Source organism: Haliotis rufescens, unplaced genomic scaffold (assembly GCF_023055435.1).
Source record: "Haliotis rufescens isolate VD_foot unplaced genomic scaffold, xgHalRufe1.0.p SCAF_4, whole genome shotgun sequence".
NCBI classification, from domain to species: Eukaryota; Metazoa; Mollusca; class Gastropoda; order Lepetellida; family Haliotidae; genus Haliotis; species Haliotis rufescens.
This window is the reverse complement of record NW_025964112.1, coordinates 59,061,001-59,082,753: the sequence shown is the minus strand read 5'-3', so window position 1 is coordinate 59,082,753 and position 21,753 is coordinate 59,061,001. Positions and strand designations below refer to the sequence as shown.

The following is a 21,753-nucleotide window of genomic DNA, read 5'->3' as shown; positions in this document are numbered from 1 at the left end:
TGGCCTTTCATACAATAAATATTGATTGATTGAGTGATATCTTAAATGATTTTTTGCAGGGTTGAGGGCAGTATGTTTGGCTGATCCTTCTACCTCCGATACGCAGCGACACCACCTGGGACCCCGCTCCTCCTATCACCGATATATTGTTTGTGTGGTGAAAACATCATATATACATTACTTTACTCGGCTCTGTCTCATGCCAAACCATATTTATCGATGTAATAATTCTCCTTGTTGCGGCAACAGCACTGACCTTTACATTCACAAGTCCAATGAAGCGCCACACAAATCATTCGTCTCCTTGTAAGAGTATAAGCTGACAAAGACTATTGACCTCAACTGCCGTCATACTGCTTAACACAAAGGAGTGAGTTAAAGTTTAACGTCACATCGGAATATTTCAGCCATATCGTAACGAATTAACACAAAGGAAGGAACATAACCTCTCTCGTTGTCCCCTCTTGTGCTCTGGGTGCGAATAGACCCCAGTACCATGTCCTAAGACCATGATTGTCCTAAGATCAGACTGTACTGGGGAACGGGTAGCCGTGCCCTGTGATATGGCTGCTTGCTTGTCATCGTTCACGATGGCGTGTTTGTGGCCCACGCTCTTGGTAACAGATCTGCTAGGCCTAAACGTCATTCATAACATGCCGCAGCAGTGATATAGCTGGACTATTGCTTACTGTTTAATAACATATATCATCCCTTCATAATTAATTACTACGAGTAATAGTCTTACATGATAGTTGACTTGCCTTTGCATGTGTTTGTGACGGGTGACACCGGTCACCTTTTCAAATCAATTCAAATCTTTTCGAGGACACCTTTATCATTACTGTTTGATAGTGATTCATAAACACATGCTCATGATGTAGTCAGAATCGTACACTCGACTCAGGTTTGGGCGGAGATTTGGGAAGGGCTTTGTCGCGTTTATTTCTGTACATGAGTGGATTTCCTATCACCGCTGATACAGATAACTGAATATTTAACTACAATGCTATTTTCTAGATATAGTGAGTGAGTGAGTTGGGTTTTACGCCGCTTTTAACAATATTCCAGTTATATCGCGGCGTGTCAGCTTAATGTGGGAGGAAAGCCCGAAGTGATGCAGGTCTCAGACGTTTACCACTTCGGTGAAACCCACGAGCACGGGTATGGTGCTGACAAACCTAGAAACATAATCGGGGCGAACCGGGATTCGAACCCACAATCATAGGTTTCTGGCGTGCCCAAGGAACGCAACTCTGCACAGCGAATCGCGGCGCCTAAGACGACTGGGCCACCCGTGCCCCCTCTAGATAGAGACCGTACGTATAACCCGACGTTGTGTGTAGTGTATGTGCTAACGATGCAGAATATGGTACTATTTTATGAGGACAAGACATACAGTTTTGTTCCCCGATTAATTTTGTTTGGTAAATCCGGAGGACATTTTATTTTAAATCCAAGCCCCAAGAGTGTGTTTATTACAGGTGCATTGCCTTAATATATCATGTAAATCCGATTTAATCTCGCATTATAAAGCTTTTTAATAAATGATACATAAATAATATTCGAAAACTATATACCTGTATTCATCTTGTATACTTGTGAAAGTATCTTTTCTTGGCTGTTGTATACGTCTATGTGCGAGTTCTTAAAATAAAATGATCATAAATCATGTTTTGGCTGTTTTGTGTTAGTTCATGTTGACCAGTTTGCCGAGCGCAAGGTTTTACGATCTACATAAATTTACGATAGTTGGCAATGCTGAACCGGATTGCATTAATGCTGAATTAAGAATTAATCACTCTATGGTTGGTTGGTTGGTTTGTTGTTTAACGCCGCGCTTAGCAATATTCCAGCTATTTGACGGCGGTCTGTAAATAATCGAGTCTGGACCAGACAATACAGTGATTAATATCATGAGCATCGATCCACGCAATTGGGATCGATGACCTGCATCAACCACGTCAGCGAGCCTGACCAACCGATCCCGTCAGTCGCCTTTTACGACAAGCATAGTCGCCTTTTGCGGCAAGCATGCTATGAATGCGGTTTATCCTTTGAGGCGAATACTTCGTGAAATGTCATATATGGGCATTGCAGCATCGTTATCCTTTGGTAAAAAACAATTGTTTTATGCAGAACGTTACCATGAGACAATGTGATGTTTCATTGTCTTGATGTCCAGTTTGGATATTTTTGTCTCTTTTCGGTTGGTTTTGTTAGGGCGACTACGTGACAATATCCTGACCATTGTTAAGAAAATAATCGTGTTACATGAGTGATATCCGGGTCAAGGACTACATTCGTTATGATCCACTGTGATCAGATTACGCCCGTACGTAGACTACCAGCGTCACACCAGGAAGATCGTTGTCGAACAGGACATGGATAATATTCCGCCCAGTACCAGTGTGCAACTGCTTCTTGAAGTGAGTGAGTGAGTATGGTTTTACGCCGCTTTGAACAGTATTCCAGTTATATCACGGCGGGTCAGCTTAATTTGGGAGGAAAGCCCGAAGTGATGCAGGTCACGGACGTTTACCACTTCGGTGAAACCCACGAGCACGGGTATGGTGCTGACAAACCTAGAAACGTAATCGGGGAGAACCGGGATTCGAACCCACAATCATAGGTTTCTGGCGTGCCTAAGGGACGCAACTCTGCACAGCGAATCGCGGCGCCTTAGCCGACTGGGCCACCCATCCTCCCGCTTCTTGAGGTAACATGACACATACTAGTGCGTGATCGTTGTGTGTACACACAGCTGTTTGCGTCAACAATACAAGGTGTGCCCTGTCAGTCAGTTGTGAATTCTGTCCATTGTTCATAGGTAATCGATATCCCTGAACAAGGATCAATGGTTTACAATGACGAATGATCGATGTTGCTTACCTGATGAGTTGTGTTGATGTCTGTGTGTATTACATTACTGTCTGGAACTATAGCGTGTGATTAATTAAAATTTAATCATGGAAATTTACGGTATCGTGAACAACCAATTATCACACCAACGTACACGCCATGCATGGTAACACAAGACAACAAGACTGAATTAGGTCATTTAGGGTTATAACACTAGCGTAACGGCTGTGCGGAAGGGAAAATATTAAAGCTCAGCGACTGAGTGAGTGAGTGAGTGAGTGAGTGAGTGAGTGAGTTTAACGCCGTTTGTAACATTATTCCATTTTTATCACGGCTTGTCAGCTGAATGTTGGAGGAAAGCCCGAAGTGATGCAGGTCTCAGACGTTTACCACTTCGGTGAAACCCACGAGCACGGGTGTGGTGCTGACAAACCTAGAAACATAATCGGGGAGGACCGGGATTCGAACCCACAATCATAGGTTTCTGGCGTGCCTAAGGGACGCAACTCTGCACAGCGAATCGCGGCGCCTTAGACGACTGGGCCACCCGTGCCCCCTCAGCGACTGAGAGAGAGCCTACGTCGAACACCTTTTGTGGTAGTAGCGAGTGAGTAAGTTGGATTTTACGCCGCTTTTAGCAATATTCCAGCAATATCACGGCGGGGGACACCAGAAATGGGCTTCACACATTGTACCCATGTCGGGAATCGAACCCGGGTCTTCGGCGTGACGAGCGAACGCTTTAACCATTAGGCTACCCAACCGCCCTATTGTGGTAGTAAGCAGGTTCAGTACATTGTCAGCAGAGTTTCAGAGTGACATGAAACAGGCAAAGGATCATTTGAATCCGTCAGTGGGCATGTGTCGTGATTAAGTTCACTGTTATATTTTGCTGCTATACCCCCATTTGAATATGTTACAAGAATTTATCAATCATGTAGTGAGTCACATGCAAATGACAGTTCTCTTCATAAATGTAAATAAATCAAAGCGACAAGATATTGTCCATTCTACCATGAATTTGAAATTTACTCGATTCTGATTGGTCAATCAGAGGCTATTAAATCACAATATTTTGGTGCTTTTCTATATACGACTGTGACGTCATATCGTTTGCGTCACAATGAGCGATATGACGTCATAATGGTGACGCGCGATTTAGAGCGAAAGCCTTGCAAAGCTTGCTCTGTATTCATTAGGGATGCCCACCTCATGTTAGCTTACCATGTCGCCGTGCTTATATGCTTTCAATGCCTGCTATATGTTCAAGTGAAGTATTACGGTGTAAACACACTGCTTGAGTATAAACAGCGCCATATTTTTCTCGGTGATTCCGTAATTCAGATCGATAACCCACTCAAAACACTGAACTAAACCCATGCCGCTTCACTCAGTACATTTGCTAACACCAAAGAGTTCGCGTTTTATTTAGTCATGGTAGAATGGAGATACACATCCTGTGTTTTCAATGTCGAGCTAGGTTACCTGTAGATTAACCGCGCTAAATTGAATTTGGAACCGAACGCGCAGTGTGAGGTTTCAAATGTTAAATTAAACACAGTATGTTTATCTCCTAATTATCAAGCGAAACATGTCTCATAAGCATTTGCTTATAAATCATTATCAAGTAGTGATTATACAAGGTGTTCGTGAAAAGATGAACATATCCCGCCCAACCGTTGGCACCCGTCACAAACACATGCAAAGGAAAATCAATTGTTCACCTGAATAAAACACTGGAACATATCATAACAGTAAAAATAGGCAATTGTATTTTACATTGGGTCATGTCGTACTCATGTCTGTCATAAAACTATACGAAAGCAGTATTAAGCCCTTGAATGAAACCCTGATGGAACAACTTGTGAACAAAAGTCTCAGTAGAAACAGCATGCTCGATTGTACGTAAAACTTTGTGAACTGTAGACACCAAAGACATTTCTCAACAAAAAGGGAAAGCTGACTATTTGTAAGTCAAACAGACTTACATGTATGGATAGTATTTTACCACTCTGAAATTTAATGCACATATGATAAATACAAAAACGATGAGACTGTTTAACCGGTCTCTTTTATTTCGAGGTTAGGTGGGTAAATCAGTGGAAAGTAATTGCCTTTTTGAGCCTTGTTGAACGATATCAGATCATCGATAAACTCAAGCTTAAGTTGAACTTGATGGCCATATTCCCATGGTTTGACTTTACCAATCCGAGCAGAAAATCGATTCATATATAATACAGTAAACTACGGTTAGAACGAACACGCTTATAACGAACTGACGGATATAACGAACTTACTTTTTAGTCCCGACTATTTGCTGTGGTTATGCTGTATATATGCCTAAAGCGAACTACGGTTATAACGAACTTAAAATAGTAGTCCCTCTAAGATCGTTATAACCGTAGTTTACTGTAGAGAACTATATCAGCAACGAGAGAATCACAGTTGGTGCCCCTGAGATGCTTAATTCCTACATGTCTTATCCCCAAATTTCACATCGGTTTTTTATTGATGAAAATGTCAGAACCATACCAAAATATGCCACTGAGAACACGAAGAGATTCCATCAGTCCTGAGAACGCAAGAGGAATAAACATTTTCATAAAGAATGTTTGGCGACAGGTCCAGCATACAGTCCAGGGCACTAAGTTCTATGGCTGGTAAACAACCGAGCCAGGGTCCAACTAACTAGCTGTTCATTGACAGACAGACAGACAAACAGACAGACAGCTTATTTGTATCTCACCTCATATATACATTTAAAATAACACAAGAATATCACCGTATCGTACACTAGTCACTATGTAGGAATTATGGGAAACTATATAACTACTTGTTACGAGGGTATATACACCACATAAAGTACAAGGGTAAGTTACGTGAACATGAAGTGAATATTGGTAACAAAATCTGAGAGCTTGTCAATATCTGAACACACATAAAAATCTTGACAGATGGCACTGGCTTCTTGGTATAACTCATAAAGGGACGTCGTCCTGTACAGGACACTGAATCCAGTGTCGAATCCAGTCACGTGTACACGTAGTTTCCAGGTTATGGACAGCTGCTCTTGTTGCTGACCGTGGAACCTGATCGGGAGAATATAGGTGATCACCATTGTTCCCGGAGAATAAACTATGGATTCTAAAATTCCAGTTGTTGCAGCGTGGAGATGAAAGGTTGCCATCCCACGTGAAAATCTTATTTAGTCTCTGAGCACTCATGTTCTTGAATATGCACCATTGTCGTAAGACGGCTTGGCTCTGCTTTTTGCCTACAGGTAACCATCCCAGGTCTTTGAGTGAGTGAGTGAGTGAGTGAGTTTCACGCCGCTTTTAACAGTATTCAAACTATATCGCGGCGTTCCAGCTTATAGTGGGAGGAAAGCCCCACGTGATGCAGATCTCAGACGTTTACCACTTCGGTGTAACCCGGGTATGGTGCTTCTTGTCATAGTTTCTCTGTGCTTCAGTTCCATATGTCCAACCTCCTTCCTCGGACAAACCCATTTCTGTGATTTTCTGTATGCACCTGCAAACACAAGGGGAAAGCATGCTTTTGTTAATGTTCAAAAGACGTATTTGGCAGTTGGTGTGTGCAGATATGTCGAATTGATCTTAACAGGAAATAAAGTCGACCGAAACCTTGGATATGAGAACACCAATTCTAATCTCCAAACAGTCGTCATCACACATTATTCTTCCTGTCCAATTAAGCCTGCCAAGGATAAAGCGTTTCCTTATCATCTTACTATCTGACAATGATATGTTCACAATTGACATATGGGTGCTTATCAAATGGTCATCAGATACCTCTTTAGCTTGTCAACGACATCATGATTGTGTTTGTCATATTTCATTTAGTGGGCAAGGAGGTCAATCACAATGCAATGTACCTTTGAGTTTGACCAGCGGCTGCTTTACCTGTGCCATACTCGTGTCACTGAAATATATCAGGCAATGCTGCATTTTTACAAGAAATAACTGATTAGCCTGCAGCATAAATATAGAATGGTGATCTTATTTTTCTACTAATGATAGAATAGTCTTTTCAGTATTTTTAAATGAAAGTATCAATATTGAGATGGGTTAAACAAAATTTCGTTCCCCTCAGAAATCCCATTGTGTTATTAATTCGTGCTATTATAAGAATGATGTATGTTTCTTTACCCCTACTATCTTCTTGTTTGTAACAGAAATACAAAACTTTTGTTTTACCTCAGCAAGGTGTCCTCCATCCTTTGCCCTGTTTTGGAGAGTCGTTCATCCAGCAGTAACTGAAAGCTCTCACTGTGAGATACAGTTGTCCTGTGATGGGTTGAATGGAGATGAAACATCAGTTTACGGTACATATCCACAGGCACAACATAGTGTGATGCCTTGCCAACATCCTCATCAACAGCTGGCAATAAACGAATGTCGGATAGGGCAGACATCATGATGAAGGCCTTGTGAATTTTCAGACATCGTTCTTGAGACATCAACAGATTACTACCAATACTATATTTTGATGTCTCTTCTTTGATATTTGACAGTCTCCTATTAAACGTTTTTGTCGTCTTGGTATCTTCAGACTTGATAACTCCGTAGATCACATCAAATGGTTCATCGGTGAAGTAACGTGCATACATCATTGCCTTGGCAACGGATTTGTTGTATTTTCTTTCCTTCCCGTAGTCGTCTATTCCCTCATCTTTAGAGGCTGCCGCGACACTGGCGACAACTGCTTCAGTATCTTCCTTGTCCTCTATGAAGGTGAGCAGTGTTGGGGGAAGGGATTTTGACATCAACAGAGCGTCACAAATAATTGTATCAGGACGAGCATTACAGTTCTTCAAGTTGCATGTTGCAGCCAAAGCTCTGCCTACAAGTGTGATGCCTGCTTTTCTGGTAAATTCTTTCAGGCGTAAGGTGAGATTCGTGTGTTTGTCTTCTGCTTTAAATGCTTCTAACATTTCTGATGGGAATATTCCTAAAATGAGCAAATAAATCAAGAACATGTTATTATGAATTATGAAGTACAAATGTAATTTATCAAAACATTTGCCCGAACTCAATGAAATATTACAATTTAACATGAGCATATCTTTTGCCAGTCGCGGTCTATGGTAATTAAGTTAATTATGGCAGTTTGGTGCGACGCGGAAAATGTAGAGACAATATATGTATTATTAGTAATAGAAGGGTAATTTAGAATATTGACTTGCATGTTGAACTATGTACTCTGTTCGGATTCTTCTTTCACAGGAATCAACTGCCATCATGATGTAAGTGTTAAGAAAGTCACATTGATTTTCGAACCTTGTGAGGGTACTAATTTTATAATCTCCTCCAGTGAGTTTCCCCTTTCCATCACAGTCGGTGGAAATGTTGATGTTGAATCATACCTAATGTAGTGGAGAGCAGGGTCAGCCGTAGGTCCTGAAGGAAGGATACGAAAAGTTGAATACTACTTTTTAGCCAGCTGGGGTGTAGGAGAAAGCTTATAGAACATACTTTTATTTGTATCTTTTCATTCGTATTTCTTCACCTGATGATAGCTATATGCAAGCTAGGTATCTGAATTAGAAGGGATTTCGCAGGGAAGATGCAACATTAGAACTGCACGTGCATATCCATGACATATCCTTTGAGATCATAAGATTTGGATAAAACTTCTAGACCTACTTCAGCAAAATGTTTCTAATAATACTATTAAACTTTCCTAAAATGAATTGGCGCAAAATTGATTATTTATTTTTCAGATCTCATTACCCATTAAAATAACTTTCTTCCGTTTATAAATTCATATCTATGTTAAACATTAATGAATACACTAGTTAACAGAGGAAATGCTTTGAGATAAATTAATATCTCAAAACGATCAGAACTACACATTTAAGCACTTCAAATACTCATACCTGCTATTGTGTCGAAGAAGAATTACATCTGAAAACACAATGCAAGAGAGATCCGGTTACAACTTGGGTAGCGGACCGGGAGCTTACACTCACTCTTTAGTTAGTTTCAAAGTGTACTTGTGCAATGGCGTTAATGTTTCTTTGACAAGACCTTAACCATTCAGACAACAAAGTCATTGAATCGATTTATCATCAGCCAAAGATGAACACTACACAAGCGCTGGGTAGAGTCGATAATATAAATGCCACCGTACCTGTCGAGGATAAAGCGTGTCTTTAGCATCTTACTATCTGACGATGATATGTTCACAATTAATATATGGGTACTTAACAAATGGTCATCAGATACCTCTTCAGCTTGTCAATGCAATCATGATTGTGTTTGTCATATTTCATTTAGCGGGTAAGGAGGTCAATCACAATGCAATGTACCTTTGTGTTTGAACAGCAGCTGCTCTGCCTCTGCCATACTCGTGTCACTGAAATATATCAGGCAATGCTGCATTTTTACAAGAAATAACTGATTAGCCTGCAGCATAAACATAGACTGGTGATCTTATTTTTCTACTAATGATAGAATAGTCTTTTCAGTATTTTTAAATGAAAGTATCAATATTGAGATGGGTTAAACAAAATTTCGTTCCCCTCAGAAATCCCATTGTGTTATTAATTCGTGCTATTATAAGAATGATGTATGTTTCTTTACCCCTACTATCAACAGCTGGCAATAAACGAATGTCGGATAGGGCAGACATCATGATGAAGGCCTTGTGGATTTTCAGACATCGTTCTTGAGACATCAACAGATTACTACCAATACTATATTTTGATGCCTCTTCTTTGATATTTGACAGTCTCCTATTAAATGTTTTTGTCGTCTTGGTATCTTCAGACTTGATAACTCCGTAGATCACATCAAATGGTTCATCGGTGAAGTAACGTGCATACATCATTGCCTTGGCAACGGATTTGTTGTATTTTCTTTCCTTCCCGTAGTCGTCTATTCCCTCATCTTTAGAGGCTGCCGCGACACTGGCGACAACTGCTTCAGTATCTTCCTTGTCCTCTATGAAGGTGAGCAGTGTTGGGGGAAGGGATTTTGACATCAACAGAGCGTCACAAATAATTGTATCAGGACGAGCATTACAGTTCTTCAAGTTGCATGTTGCAGCCAAAGCTCTGCCTACAAGTGTGATGCCTGCTTTTCTGGTAAATTCTTTCAGGCGTAAGGTGAGATTCGTGTGTTTGTCTTCTGCTTTAAATGCTTCTAATATTTCTGATGGGAATATTCCTAAAATGAGCAAATAAATCAAGAACATATGTTATTATGAATTATGAAGTACAAATGTAATTTATCAAAACATTTGCCCGAACTCAATGAAATATTACAATTTAACATGAGCATATCTTTTGCCAGTCGCGGACTATGGTATTTAAGTTAATTATGGCAGTTTGGTGCGACGCAGAAAATGTAGAGACAATATATGTATTATTAGTAATAGAGGGGTAATTTAGAATATTGACTTGCATGTTGAACTATGTACTCTGTTCGGATTCTTCTTTCACAGGAATCAACTGCCATCATGATGTAAGTGTTAAGAAAGTCACATTGATTTTCGAACCTTGTGAGGGTACTGATTTTATAATCTCCTCCAGTGAGTTTCCCCTTTCCATCACAGTCGGTGGAAATGTTGATGTTGAATCATACCTAATGTAGTGGAGAGCAGGGTCAGCCGTAGGTCCTGAAGGAAGGATACGAAAAGTTAAATACTACTTTTTAGCCAGCTGGGGTGTAGGAGAAAGCTTATAGAACATACTTTTATTTGTATCATTTCATTCGTATTTCTTCACCTGATGATAGCTATATGCAAGCTAGGTATCTGAATTAGAAGGGATTTCGCAGGGAAGATGCAACATTAGAACTGCACGTGCATATCCATGACGTACATGTATCCTTTGAGATCATAAGATTTGGATAAAACTTCTAGACCTACTTTAGCAAAATCTTTCTAATAATACTATTCAACTTTCCTGAAATGATGTGGCGCAAAATTGATTATTTATTTTTCAGACCTCATTACCCATTAAAATAACTTTCTTCCGTTTATAAATTCATATCTGTGTTAAACATTAATGAATACACTAGTTAACAGAGGAAATGCTTTGAGATAAATTAATATCTCAAAACGATCAGAACTACACATTTAAACACTTCAAATACTCATACATGCTATTGTGTCGAAGAAGAATTCGGTTACAACTTGGATAGCGGACCGGGAGCTTACACTCACTCTTAAGTTAGTTTCAAAGCGTACTTGTGCAATGGCGTTAATGTTTCTTTGACAAGACCGTAACCATTCAGACAACAAAGTCATTGAATCGATTTATCATCAGCCAAAGATGAACACTACACAAGCGCTGGGTAAAGTCGATAATATAAATGCCACCGTACCCCATGCGGAGTGCTATGTTACACGCAACCTTGAATAGCTTTCGTAGAAATACATGCACTTTATTGTCACAATACACTGAGCAGGTTGAGCTGTTTTATCGATATAGTAATTTGAATGGAATAATGTTCAAGTTATAGATTCTGTTCTGTACATGTAGAACGCAATAGCAGAGAATAATGATTAGTCTACATGCCAAACTGCCATTTTCAGGAGAAGCATGCTTGAGCGTCATTATGAAGTGTTTTGGTTGATTCATCATCTCTGAGCTATCCTGAACCAGAATCAGCCGGGTGCCAGACTGGCACCATTGAGGAATTTATTTTAGAGGCGAAAAACAAACGGATTTCCTCTTAATTCTTTGTGAGGCAATATCGTCACTTCTAATGCACTTGCAAACACAATTGTTCTGTATAGTACTTTGTTTTCACGGTCCAGGAATCCACTAATTATAAAATTAAAAGTGTACAAATAAACTTGTGTCATATTTTCAAGATGGCCATCGTTTCAATATGAACATTGGTTATTTGGAGGTTCCACTGTCATGTGGAAGATCCCGGGTTCAATTCGCGTCCGGGTGGGAAGCAGCCCTCCCCCCTTTCTTTTTACACTGTATGTGGGAAAGCCCGTCAGTTACTTGCCGAGGGTCGACAATCCAGGTTTACGCCGCCAATATAAGTGACCGCCACGGTATGACCTTTGATGTTGAGTGGCGTAAAAACAAACAAATCCAATTCAATGCAATGATCACTAAGAGATAAACTTTGATGAACTCTTAAAAATTCTATAAAATACATGTAATAGTTGCAAATGAAACAGCAGTGCACAAAATAGTATAGACAAACATTAATAACTTTACTGTTGAAGCAGCACGCAATGGTCAGTCTTCGTCATCCTCGTCCTGGTTAGCAGCTACTGCCCTCTGGTCTGGTCCAGCGTTACAATTGCAAAACATCGAACGTGACATCTGTGGTGCTACACACCACCACCTCCCGGTGGAACATGGCCTGCTCCTGAAGCATCCACGCTTGATCAGCTGTAGAATGGTGAAAGGTGCAGCAGACACATCCGGCGGAAGAGTAGTTGGACACAATGTCACACAGTCCTCACCTTCTTGCCATCCATACTTGAGGGGATCCAAGTTGGGAGGCTCTGACTGAGCGGCCGTTTTCCATATCATGACTGGATGGTGAGCGCGATGTACATGGTGAACATAGGCATCGTGCGATGGGGGCAACGACTTCAGTTTTGGCGCAGATGTAATCTTGGAGTTCATCTTTCACTTTCACAACTGATACAGGTGTGTGGTCATAATAACACTTAATAATGTCACTGTTCATCGTGTATAAAGCAGACACGTTGGTTAAAGTAGACCTCTTCTCCCCATACTCTCAACAGTCTCACAAGTGTTCGGTCCGACTTGGCCCGGGCTGTCAAAATCAACTTAAACCTCACAGATGTAACATGAAATGGATTCACACCTATAGATTAGTATTATATCTACCTAAATATCTCTTTATAGTGTCTCAGATCGCGGTTTTTAAAGAAAACAAGGTGCTCAAAGTGAACCCCTTTTCCCTCTACATTCTCAACATAGTCTCTATCAGAAGTGTTTGGCTTGTGCTCATTCCGACTTGTCCCGGGCTGACAAAATCAATTATACACACAGATGTATCATCAAATGTGTTAATATCTGTAGCTTAGTATTGTATCTACCTATAAAACACTTTATAATGTCACAGTACATCGTATTTAAAGAATACAAGGTGCTCAAAGTGAAGCCCTTTCCCCTCTACATTCTCAACATAGTCTCTATCAAAAGTGTTTGGCTTGTGGTGTGTCCGACTTGGCCCGGGCTGTAAAAATCAACTTTAAACACACAGATGTATCACCAATGTAGAGGGAAAAGGGCTTCACTTTCAGCACCAAGTTTTCATTACATACCGCGATCTGAGACACCATAAAGTGGTATATAGGTAGATATTATATTATTTTCTCTTGGAACATCTATAAGATGTACAGCTACATGTATTTACCAAAAGAAAGAATCTACGTTTTACTTCATTAAAAAAACATTCACTCATTGAACATCTCCAACAGTTTTGTCCATGTTGAGATCCACTGAAATGGTTAGTTCACATGTTACATTTATATAGAACAGAACGGTATTTGTGATTAAATATGATTGTAGATACATTTACTTTGGCTATATTTTAAAATTCAACAATAGCTTGCGTGCTGTTTGTTTGGAAGCATAAAATCAACTATTGTTTGTAAAAACCATTTGTGTGTGTTAATATATATGTTTTTTAAAGGAAGAAGTGTTTGAATAAATAATTATTTGTGTGTTCACAAACCCCTATCATGTAATTATATTTTCCTGAATAACATGTTGTTTGCATGTAAAATAAATGTCCCTGTTCACCTATGTAGAAAGTCAATAAGCGAAATAAAACTGAGTAACAGACTGTGTGTTATAGATCCATAGAAATACGATTGCATAGACGATCAATTGGGGTGTTCTCACTTTGCCAGCAGCTATTATTCTAGTTTAAAAATCAGTAGCCCGTGATATTCCCTACAACTATGGGGATTAACACTATAGACTGTTTCACTTTCACAGACTGACTATAGCCAGACTACAGCCTGTCTAGGTAGATAAAACACAAAAAATGTATGTAATAATATAGGTTTTTATTAATTAAAAATTACATTTATGTACAGATGTACAAATTTTCAAGACAATATATAATACAGTAGTTTGTATTGATACAAAAAAATGTATGTAGTAGTTTAGGTTTTTTATTAATTATTAATTAAAAAATCCATTTATGTCCAGATGTACAAATTTTCAAGACAAACTAATACAATATAGCTTGCAAAATTTATGTCTGGCTACAGCAAAATCACTTGGAGTCCGACCTCGGAACATCTCAGCTCTAAAAATAAAAGTATTTAATTAATAATTGATTTAATGGAAGTTACAACACAAACAAAATACAAAGTTATCACCAGATGGTTACAGTAGAAACTGAAAGTTACTGAAATTTTCATTTGTTACACCTACAGTTCAGCTCTTCTTGATAGATACTAGGCACCAGCCTAGGGTCAACTTGAACTGTATCTAGAATGGAGGCAAGGAAGACGTCGACTTTCAACTTGGCTTCATCGGGAAGATCTATGGTTATGGATGTTCCTGTAGGCGGTGATGAGATTGTTGGCAGTGTTGATGGTTGCAGGACATCCAGCCTTACAACACCTCCAGTGCACTGTGTCTCGTCTTCTTGTCTTGACTCTGAACTTATGTCCACCTTACACTAAACTCTGTCCTCCTCGCGAATTAGGGATGAACTTAACATTTACCTGTGCATTTGCCATTTTGCAATAAATTCTCAAATGGCACCTCCATAGATATACAGTGTATATACCCGTTATTTTAAACTCACTCAATTTGTCTGTTTGGAATAGTATAGTGATCAGTGATTTATGTCCACATCAAATTATTTCGCCATATCTGTTAAGCTGAACACAGTTTACTTCATTAGTTAAGTTTGGCTTACAGTGGGTCACAGCCAAGTCGTCAAGTAGCTCAGATAATCAGAACAGGCTATAGCTGGCAAGTCACTGGACCGTACAAGTTAATCTCCCCAGCCTGCTGGCAAAGTGAGAGTAAACCGATCAATTCAGAATACAACAGGTGTAAGGTGTGGCTAATTGAAATGTATCTCGATGACTAATTGAAATGTATTTCGCAGGTAATAATCAATAAACATTGTGAGAGAAAAACAAGTGAAGGATTAAGTTGAATTTTAGTTTTGCGAAAAAGGTCCGTGGTTTCTGTGGATGAAACAAAGTTTGACAATGTTGCAAATGATCACTTTCTTTGACTTCATTACGGATTCCTCAACCTGTATCGAGGAGAATTGTTTACAGTTAAGTAAAATTCTAATTAAGATTTCTTAAAGCTGTCACGGTGGCAAATTCAAACTTCGATATCATGGTACACAGTTCTATTGTAAAGTCAGATTGGGAGTTCGAGATGGCGCTGTGTATTTTTATCTCGAATTTGATATTAAGCGGTTAAATTTATATGTTTTTGTTTTTGTTTTTTTGTTTAACGCCACACTCAGCAATATGTCAGCTATATGATGGAGGTCATGCCAATAATCAAGTCTGGACCTGACAATCCAGTGATTGACATCACGAGCATCAATCCACACAATTGTGATAAGATGACAATACAAGCATTGGTTGCTGAAGATCTGTTCTAACCCTGATCTTCACAGGTCCAAATCTATATGTATTTTTATGGTGAGGCGGTCGTGATCGGAGAAAAGGTTCGAGAGTTCGGTACACACATTCGTGGTCAATATCTCTCATGTTGTGGATGATAGGGATTTTGTCATGTTTTGAAGAAATGTCATCACTGGCATGCTTTTGATGGTACACAAAACGTAAGCTTTACCTCGAACATGCTAGTTCCGGTCACAAAATATATGCTTTATCTTTTACTGATTTTTGTATTAATAACATTACAACGTTTCTCAAGGTTACAGACTCCAAGGATTCATTAAAGTGCATTTTAAGCACCTAAAATTGACAACTAACACCCTGATCGCAAAACTCCTAACAATTTTTACTAAAAATAGTAATAGTTTGAGTGAATACGTTGATTTTTATCATTGTGTAAATACTGAATTTGTATGCAATGTCAATCATTGTATGATAGTTTTTAGTTAGTTATATTTCCTCAATTGTATTCTATTTGTTATATTTAATCATAGTTGATTTTGTAAATAGGTGTGTGCTGATAGCTACATAGCTTTCACGCAAGGCGGCTGCCTGGAGAGGACAAACACCCCAGTGTCACCCACAGGGTACGGATAATTTACATGTTTGTTGTGTCATGAAATATATTTTGTAAATAGTGTATCATACCAAATGTATGATCAGTTAATGAATTAACATAGTAGTTTCAACAAAGTGGTAATTGTATTTGTAATGTTCATTGTATTTTAGAACCATGGACCATCTATATATTGTAATCTTAAAAGTAATGAGTTATCGCCCCTGATAAATCGTTTGTTTCCATCAGGGTTAAGATAACGATTTTATATATCATTGATTATTAAGTTCATGTTCATGTAATGAATATAGACTATGTTCATATTAAATGAAAGATCGCTTTGTATTGTATTAATATATGTGTGTATGAAATCTGTGTACTACTGTTTTTATAATCTTATTGTTTTGTACATTACATGGTGTCATTATATTACTAAGGCAATAAAGACTCACACCCATAGCCTGTGTTGGACCTTCTTATTGCCATCACAAACCCCGGTTACATATCTATGTGTTTAAAGTTTATTTTGACAGCCCGGACCGACTCCCTAAGCGACTCCAAGCGAGCAACACCTCTCCAAGCCTCCAGAGCCTCCTCAAGCCCACGCACAGCACCGCTGATAGCAAGCCCAGGGAGAACCTTCAAAGGTAATTATATAACCACTCACCCATCCATTCACAACAACCTACACCTCCTAATCAACGCTCACACCCAAGCCCAAACCTAAAACTACACTCACAAAGCCCACCTAAACAAACTCAAACACTTCAAATTAAAACACAAGCCCTCTAATTAATCTCTTAAAGCTTTAAACAACTCACAAACCCAAAACAACCAAAACACCGCAAACACTACTCACCCCTTCCAAAACACTCCATCCACAACCCCTCACCTCAAACACCACAACTCACACACACATCCTATACACCCAATCCCAGTATGACAGACCAAAGACAAATCGAGATAAGCGAAATCTCTGGCATTACATCCCCTACACCTGCGGAGGCGCACAACACCTCCGACAGGGCAACACCCTCACTCATACCCACAGGCTACGGCGATGAAGACCCTCAAGCCTCCTACATGGAAACTCAACCCAGCACCCCACCTCCCCAAGCATGCAACTACAAAAAACGCAAACTAGACGCATCGGCATCACCTACCTCACACACCCACTCACCCGCAGCCCTCATCACCACGTGGGCCCTCTACTTTTTTCGGCCACCCCCTCAGTACAACTAGCTCCACCCCTTCCAAAACACTCCATCCACAACCCCTCACCTCAAACACCACAACTCACACACACATCCTATACACCCAATCCCAGTATGGCAGACCAAAGACAAATCACAGTACATCGTATTTAAAGAATACAAGGTGCTCAAAGTGAAGCCCTTTCCCCTCTACATTCTCAACATAGTCTCTATCAAAAGTGTTTGGCTTGTGGTGTGTCCGACTTGGCCCGGGCTGTAAAAATCAACTTTAAACACACAGATGTATCACCAATGTAGAGGGAAAAGGGCTTCACTTTCAGCACCAAGTTTTCATTACATACCGGGATCTGAGACACCATAAAGTGGTATATAGGTAGATATTATATTATTTTCTCTTGGAACATCTATAAGATGTACAGCTACATGTATTTACCAAAAGAAAGAATCTACGTTTTACTTCATTAAAAAAACATTCACTCATTGAACATCTCCAACAGTTTTGTCCATGTTGAGATCCACTGAAATGGTTAGTTCACATGTTACATTTATATAGAACAGAACGGTATTTGTGATTAAATATGATTGTAGATACATTTACTTTGGCTATATTTTAAAATTCAACAATAGCTTGCGTGCTGTTTGTTTGGAAGCATAAAATCAACTATTGTTTGTAAAAACCATTTGTGTGTGTTAATATATATGTTTTTTAAAGGAAGAAGTGTTTGAATAAATAATTATTTGTGTGTTCACAAACCCCTATCATGTAATTATATTTTCCTGAATAACATGTTGTTTGCATGTAAAATAAATGTCCCTGTTCACCTATGTAGAAAGTCAATAAGCGAAATAAAACTGAGTAACAGACTGTGTGTTATAGATCCATAGAAATACGATTGCATAGACGATCAATTGGGGTGTTCTCACTTTGCCAGCAGCTATTATTCTAGTTTAAAAATCAGTAGCCCGTGATATTCCCTACAACTATGGGGATTAACACTATAGACTGTTTCACTTTCACAGACTGACTATAGCCAGACTACAGCCTGTCTAGGTAGATAAAACACAAAAAATGTATGTAGTAATATAGGTTTTTATTAATTAAAAATTACATTTATGTACAGATGTACAAATTTTCAAGACAATATAATACAGTAGTTTGTATTGATACAAAAAAATGTATGTAGTAGTTTAGGTTTTTTATTAATTATTAATTAAAAAATCCATTTATGTCCAGATGTACAAATTTTCAAGACAAACTAATACAATATAGCTTGCAAAATTTATGTCTGGCTACAGCAAAATCACTTGGAGTCCGACCTCGGAACATCTCAGCTCTAAAAATAAAAGTATTTAATTAATAATTGATTTAATGGAAGTTACAACACAAACAAAATACAAAGTTATCACCAGATGGTTACAGTAGAAACTGAAAGTTACTGAAATTGTCATTTGTTACACCTACTGTTCAGCTCTTCTTGATAGATACTAGGCACCAGCCTAGGGTCAACTTGAACTGTATCTAGAATGGAGGCAAGGAAGACGTCGACTTTCAACTTGGCTTCATCGGGAAGATCTATGGTTATGGATGTTCCTGTAGGCGGTGATGAGATTGTTGGCAGTGTTGATGGTTGCAGGACATCCAGCCTTACAACACCTCCAGTGCACTGTGTCTCGTCTTCTTGTCTTGACTCTGAACTTATGTCCACCTTACACTAAACTCTGTCCTCCTCGCGAATTAGGGATGAACTTAACATTTACCTGTGCATTTGCCATTTTGCAATAAATTCTCAAATGGCACCTCCATAGATATACAGTGTATATACCCGTTATTTTAAACTCACTCAATTTGTCTGTTTGGAATAGTATAGTGATCAGTGATTTATGTCCACATCAAATTATTTCGCCATATCTGTTAAGCTGAACACAGTTTACTTCATTAGTTAAGTTTGGCTTACAGTGGGTCACAGCCAAGTCGTCAAGTAGCTCAGATAATCAGAACAGGCTATAGCTGGCAAGTCACTGGACCGTACAAGTTAATCTCCCCAGCCTGCTGGCAAAGTGAGAGTAAACCGATCAATTCAGAATACAACAGGTGTAAGGTGTGGCTAATTGAAATGTATCTCGATGACTAATTGAAATGTATTTCGCAGGTAATAATCAATAAACATTGTGAGAGAAAAACAAGTGAAGGATTAAGTTGAATTTTAGTTTTGCGAAAAAGGTCCGTGGTTTCTGTGGATGAAACAAAGTTTGACAATGTTGCAAATGATCACTTTCTTTGACTTCATTACGGATTCCTCAACCTGTATCGAGGAGAATTGTTTACAGTTAAGTAAAATTCTAATTAAGATTTCTTAAAGCTGTCACGGTGGCAAATTCAAACTTCGATATCATGGTACACAGTTCTATTGTAAAGTCAGATTGGGAGTTCGAGATGGCGCTGTGTATTTTTATCTCGAATTTGATATTAAGCGGTTAAATTTATATGTTTTTGTTTTTGTTTTTTTGTTTAACGCCACACTCAGCAATATGTCAGCTATATGATGGAGGTCATGCCAATAATCAAGTCTGGACCTGACAATCCAGTGATTGACATCACGAGCATCAATCCACACAATTGTGATAAGATGACAATACAAGCATTGGTTGCTGAAGATCTGTTCTAACCCTGATCTTCACAGGTCCAAATCTATATGTATTTTTATGGTGAGGCGGTCGTGATCGGAGAAAAGGTTCGAGAGTTCGGTACACACATTCGTGGTCAATATCTCTCATGTTGTGGATGATAGGGATTTTGTCATGTTTTGAAGAAATGTCATCACTGGCATGCTTTTGATGGTACACAAAACGTAAGCTTTACCTCGAACATGCTAGTTCCGGTCACAAAATATATGCTTTATCTTTTACTGATTTTTGTATTAATAACATTACAACGTTTCTCAAGGTTACAGACTCCAAGGATTCATTAAAGTGCATTTTAAGCACCTAAAATTGACAACTAACACCCTGATCGCAAAACTCCTAACAATTTTTACTAAAAATAGTAATAGTTTGAGTGAATACGTTGATTTTTATCATTGTGTAAATACTGAATTTGTATGCAATGTCAATCATTGTATGATAGTTTTTAGTTAGTTATATTTCCTCAATTGTATTCTATTTGTTATATTTAATCATAGTTGATTTTGTAAATAGGTGTGTGCTGATAGCTACATAGCTTTCACGCAAGGCGGCTGCCTGGAGAGGACAAACACCCCAGTGTCACCCACAGGGTACGGATAATTTACATGTTTGTTGTGTCATGAAATATATTTTGTAAATAGTGTATCATACCAAATGTATGATCAGTTAATGAATTAACATAGTAGTTTCAACAAAGTGGTAATTGTATTTGTAATGTTCATTGTATTTTAGAACCATGGACCATCTATATATTGTAATCTTAAAAGTAATGAGTTATCGCCCCTGATAAATCGTTTGTTTCCATCAGGGTTAAGATAACGATTTTATATATCATTGATTATTAAGTTCATGTTCATGTAATGAATATAGACTATGTTCATATTAAATGAAAGATCGCTTTGTATTGTATTAATATATGTGTGTATGAAATCTGTGTACTACTGTTTTTATAATCTTATTGTTTTGTACATTACATGGTGTCATTATATTACTAAGGCAATAAAGACTCACACCCATAGCCTGTGTTGGACCTTCTTATTGCCATCACAAACCCCGGTTACATATCTATGTGTTTAAAGTTTATTTTGACAGCCCGGACCGACTCCCTAAGCGACTCCAAGCGAGCAACACCTCTCCAAGCCTCCAGAGCCTCCTCAAGCCCACGCACAGCACCGCTGATAGCAAGCCCAGGGAGAACCTTCAAAGGTAATTATATAACCACTCACCCATCCATTCACAACAACCTACACCTCCTAATCAACGCTCACACCCAAGCCCAAACCTAAAACTACACTCACAAAGCCCACCTAAACAAACTCAAACACTTCAAATTAAAACACAAGCCCTCTAATTAATCTCTTAAAGCTTTAAACAACTCACAAACCCAAAACAACCAAAACACCGCAAACACTACTCACCCCTTCCAAAACACTCCATCCACAACCCCTCACCTCAAACACCACAACTCACACACACATCCTATACACCCAATCCCAGTATGACAGACCAAAGACAAATCGAGATAAGCGAAATCTCTGGCATTACATCCCCTACACCTGCGGAGGCGCACAACACCTCCGACAGGGCAACACCCTCACTCATACCCACAGGCTACGGCGATGAAGACCCTCAAGCCTCCTACATGGAAACTCAACCCAGCACCCCACCTCCCCAAGCATGCAACTACAAAAAACGCAAACTAGACGCATCGGCATCACCTACCTCACACACCCACTCACCCGCAGCCCTCATCACCACGTGGGCCCTCTACTTTTTTCGGCCACCCCCTCAGTACAACTAGCT

General features: G+C 39.1%; 2 protein-coding genes across 2 annotated transcripts in view; both read right to left on the bottom strand.

The window, feature by feature from the left end:
* The window catches only part of LOC124113955 (N-acetylated-alpha-linked acidic dipeptidase 2-like), a 76,739-nt gene that overhangs the window by 2,017 nt on the left and 52,969 nt on the right, over positions 1 to 21,753 (bottom strand). The window lies entirely within an intron of this gene.
* Positions 6,144 to 21,753, bottom strand: part of LOC124128992 — a 40,104-nt gene continuing 24,494 nt past the window's right edge. Inside the window, exons 2-5 of the mRNA XM_048381853.1 lie at positions 10,381 to 10,500; positions 7,077 to 7,830; positions 6,755 to 6,801; positions 6,144 to 6,390 (exon numbers count right to left, since the gene is read on the bottom strand). Coding sequence (XP_048237810.1) covers positions 6,230 to 6,390; positions 6,755 to 6,801; positions 7,077 to 7,830; positions 10,381 to 10,500 — 1,082 coding nt within the window. The 3' untranslated portion in view covers positions 6,144 to 6,229. The remainder of the gene's footprint in view (positions 6,391 to 6,754; positions 6,802 to 7,076; positions 7,831 to 10,380; positions 10,501 to 21,753) is intronic.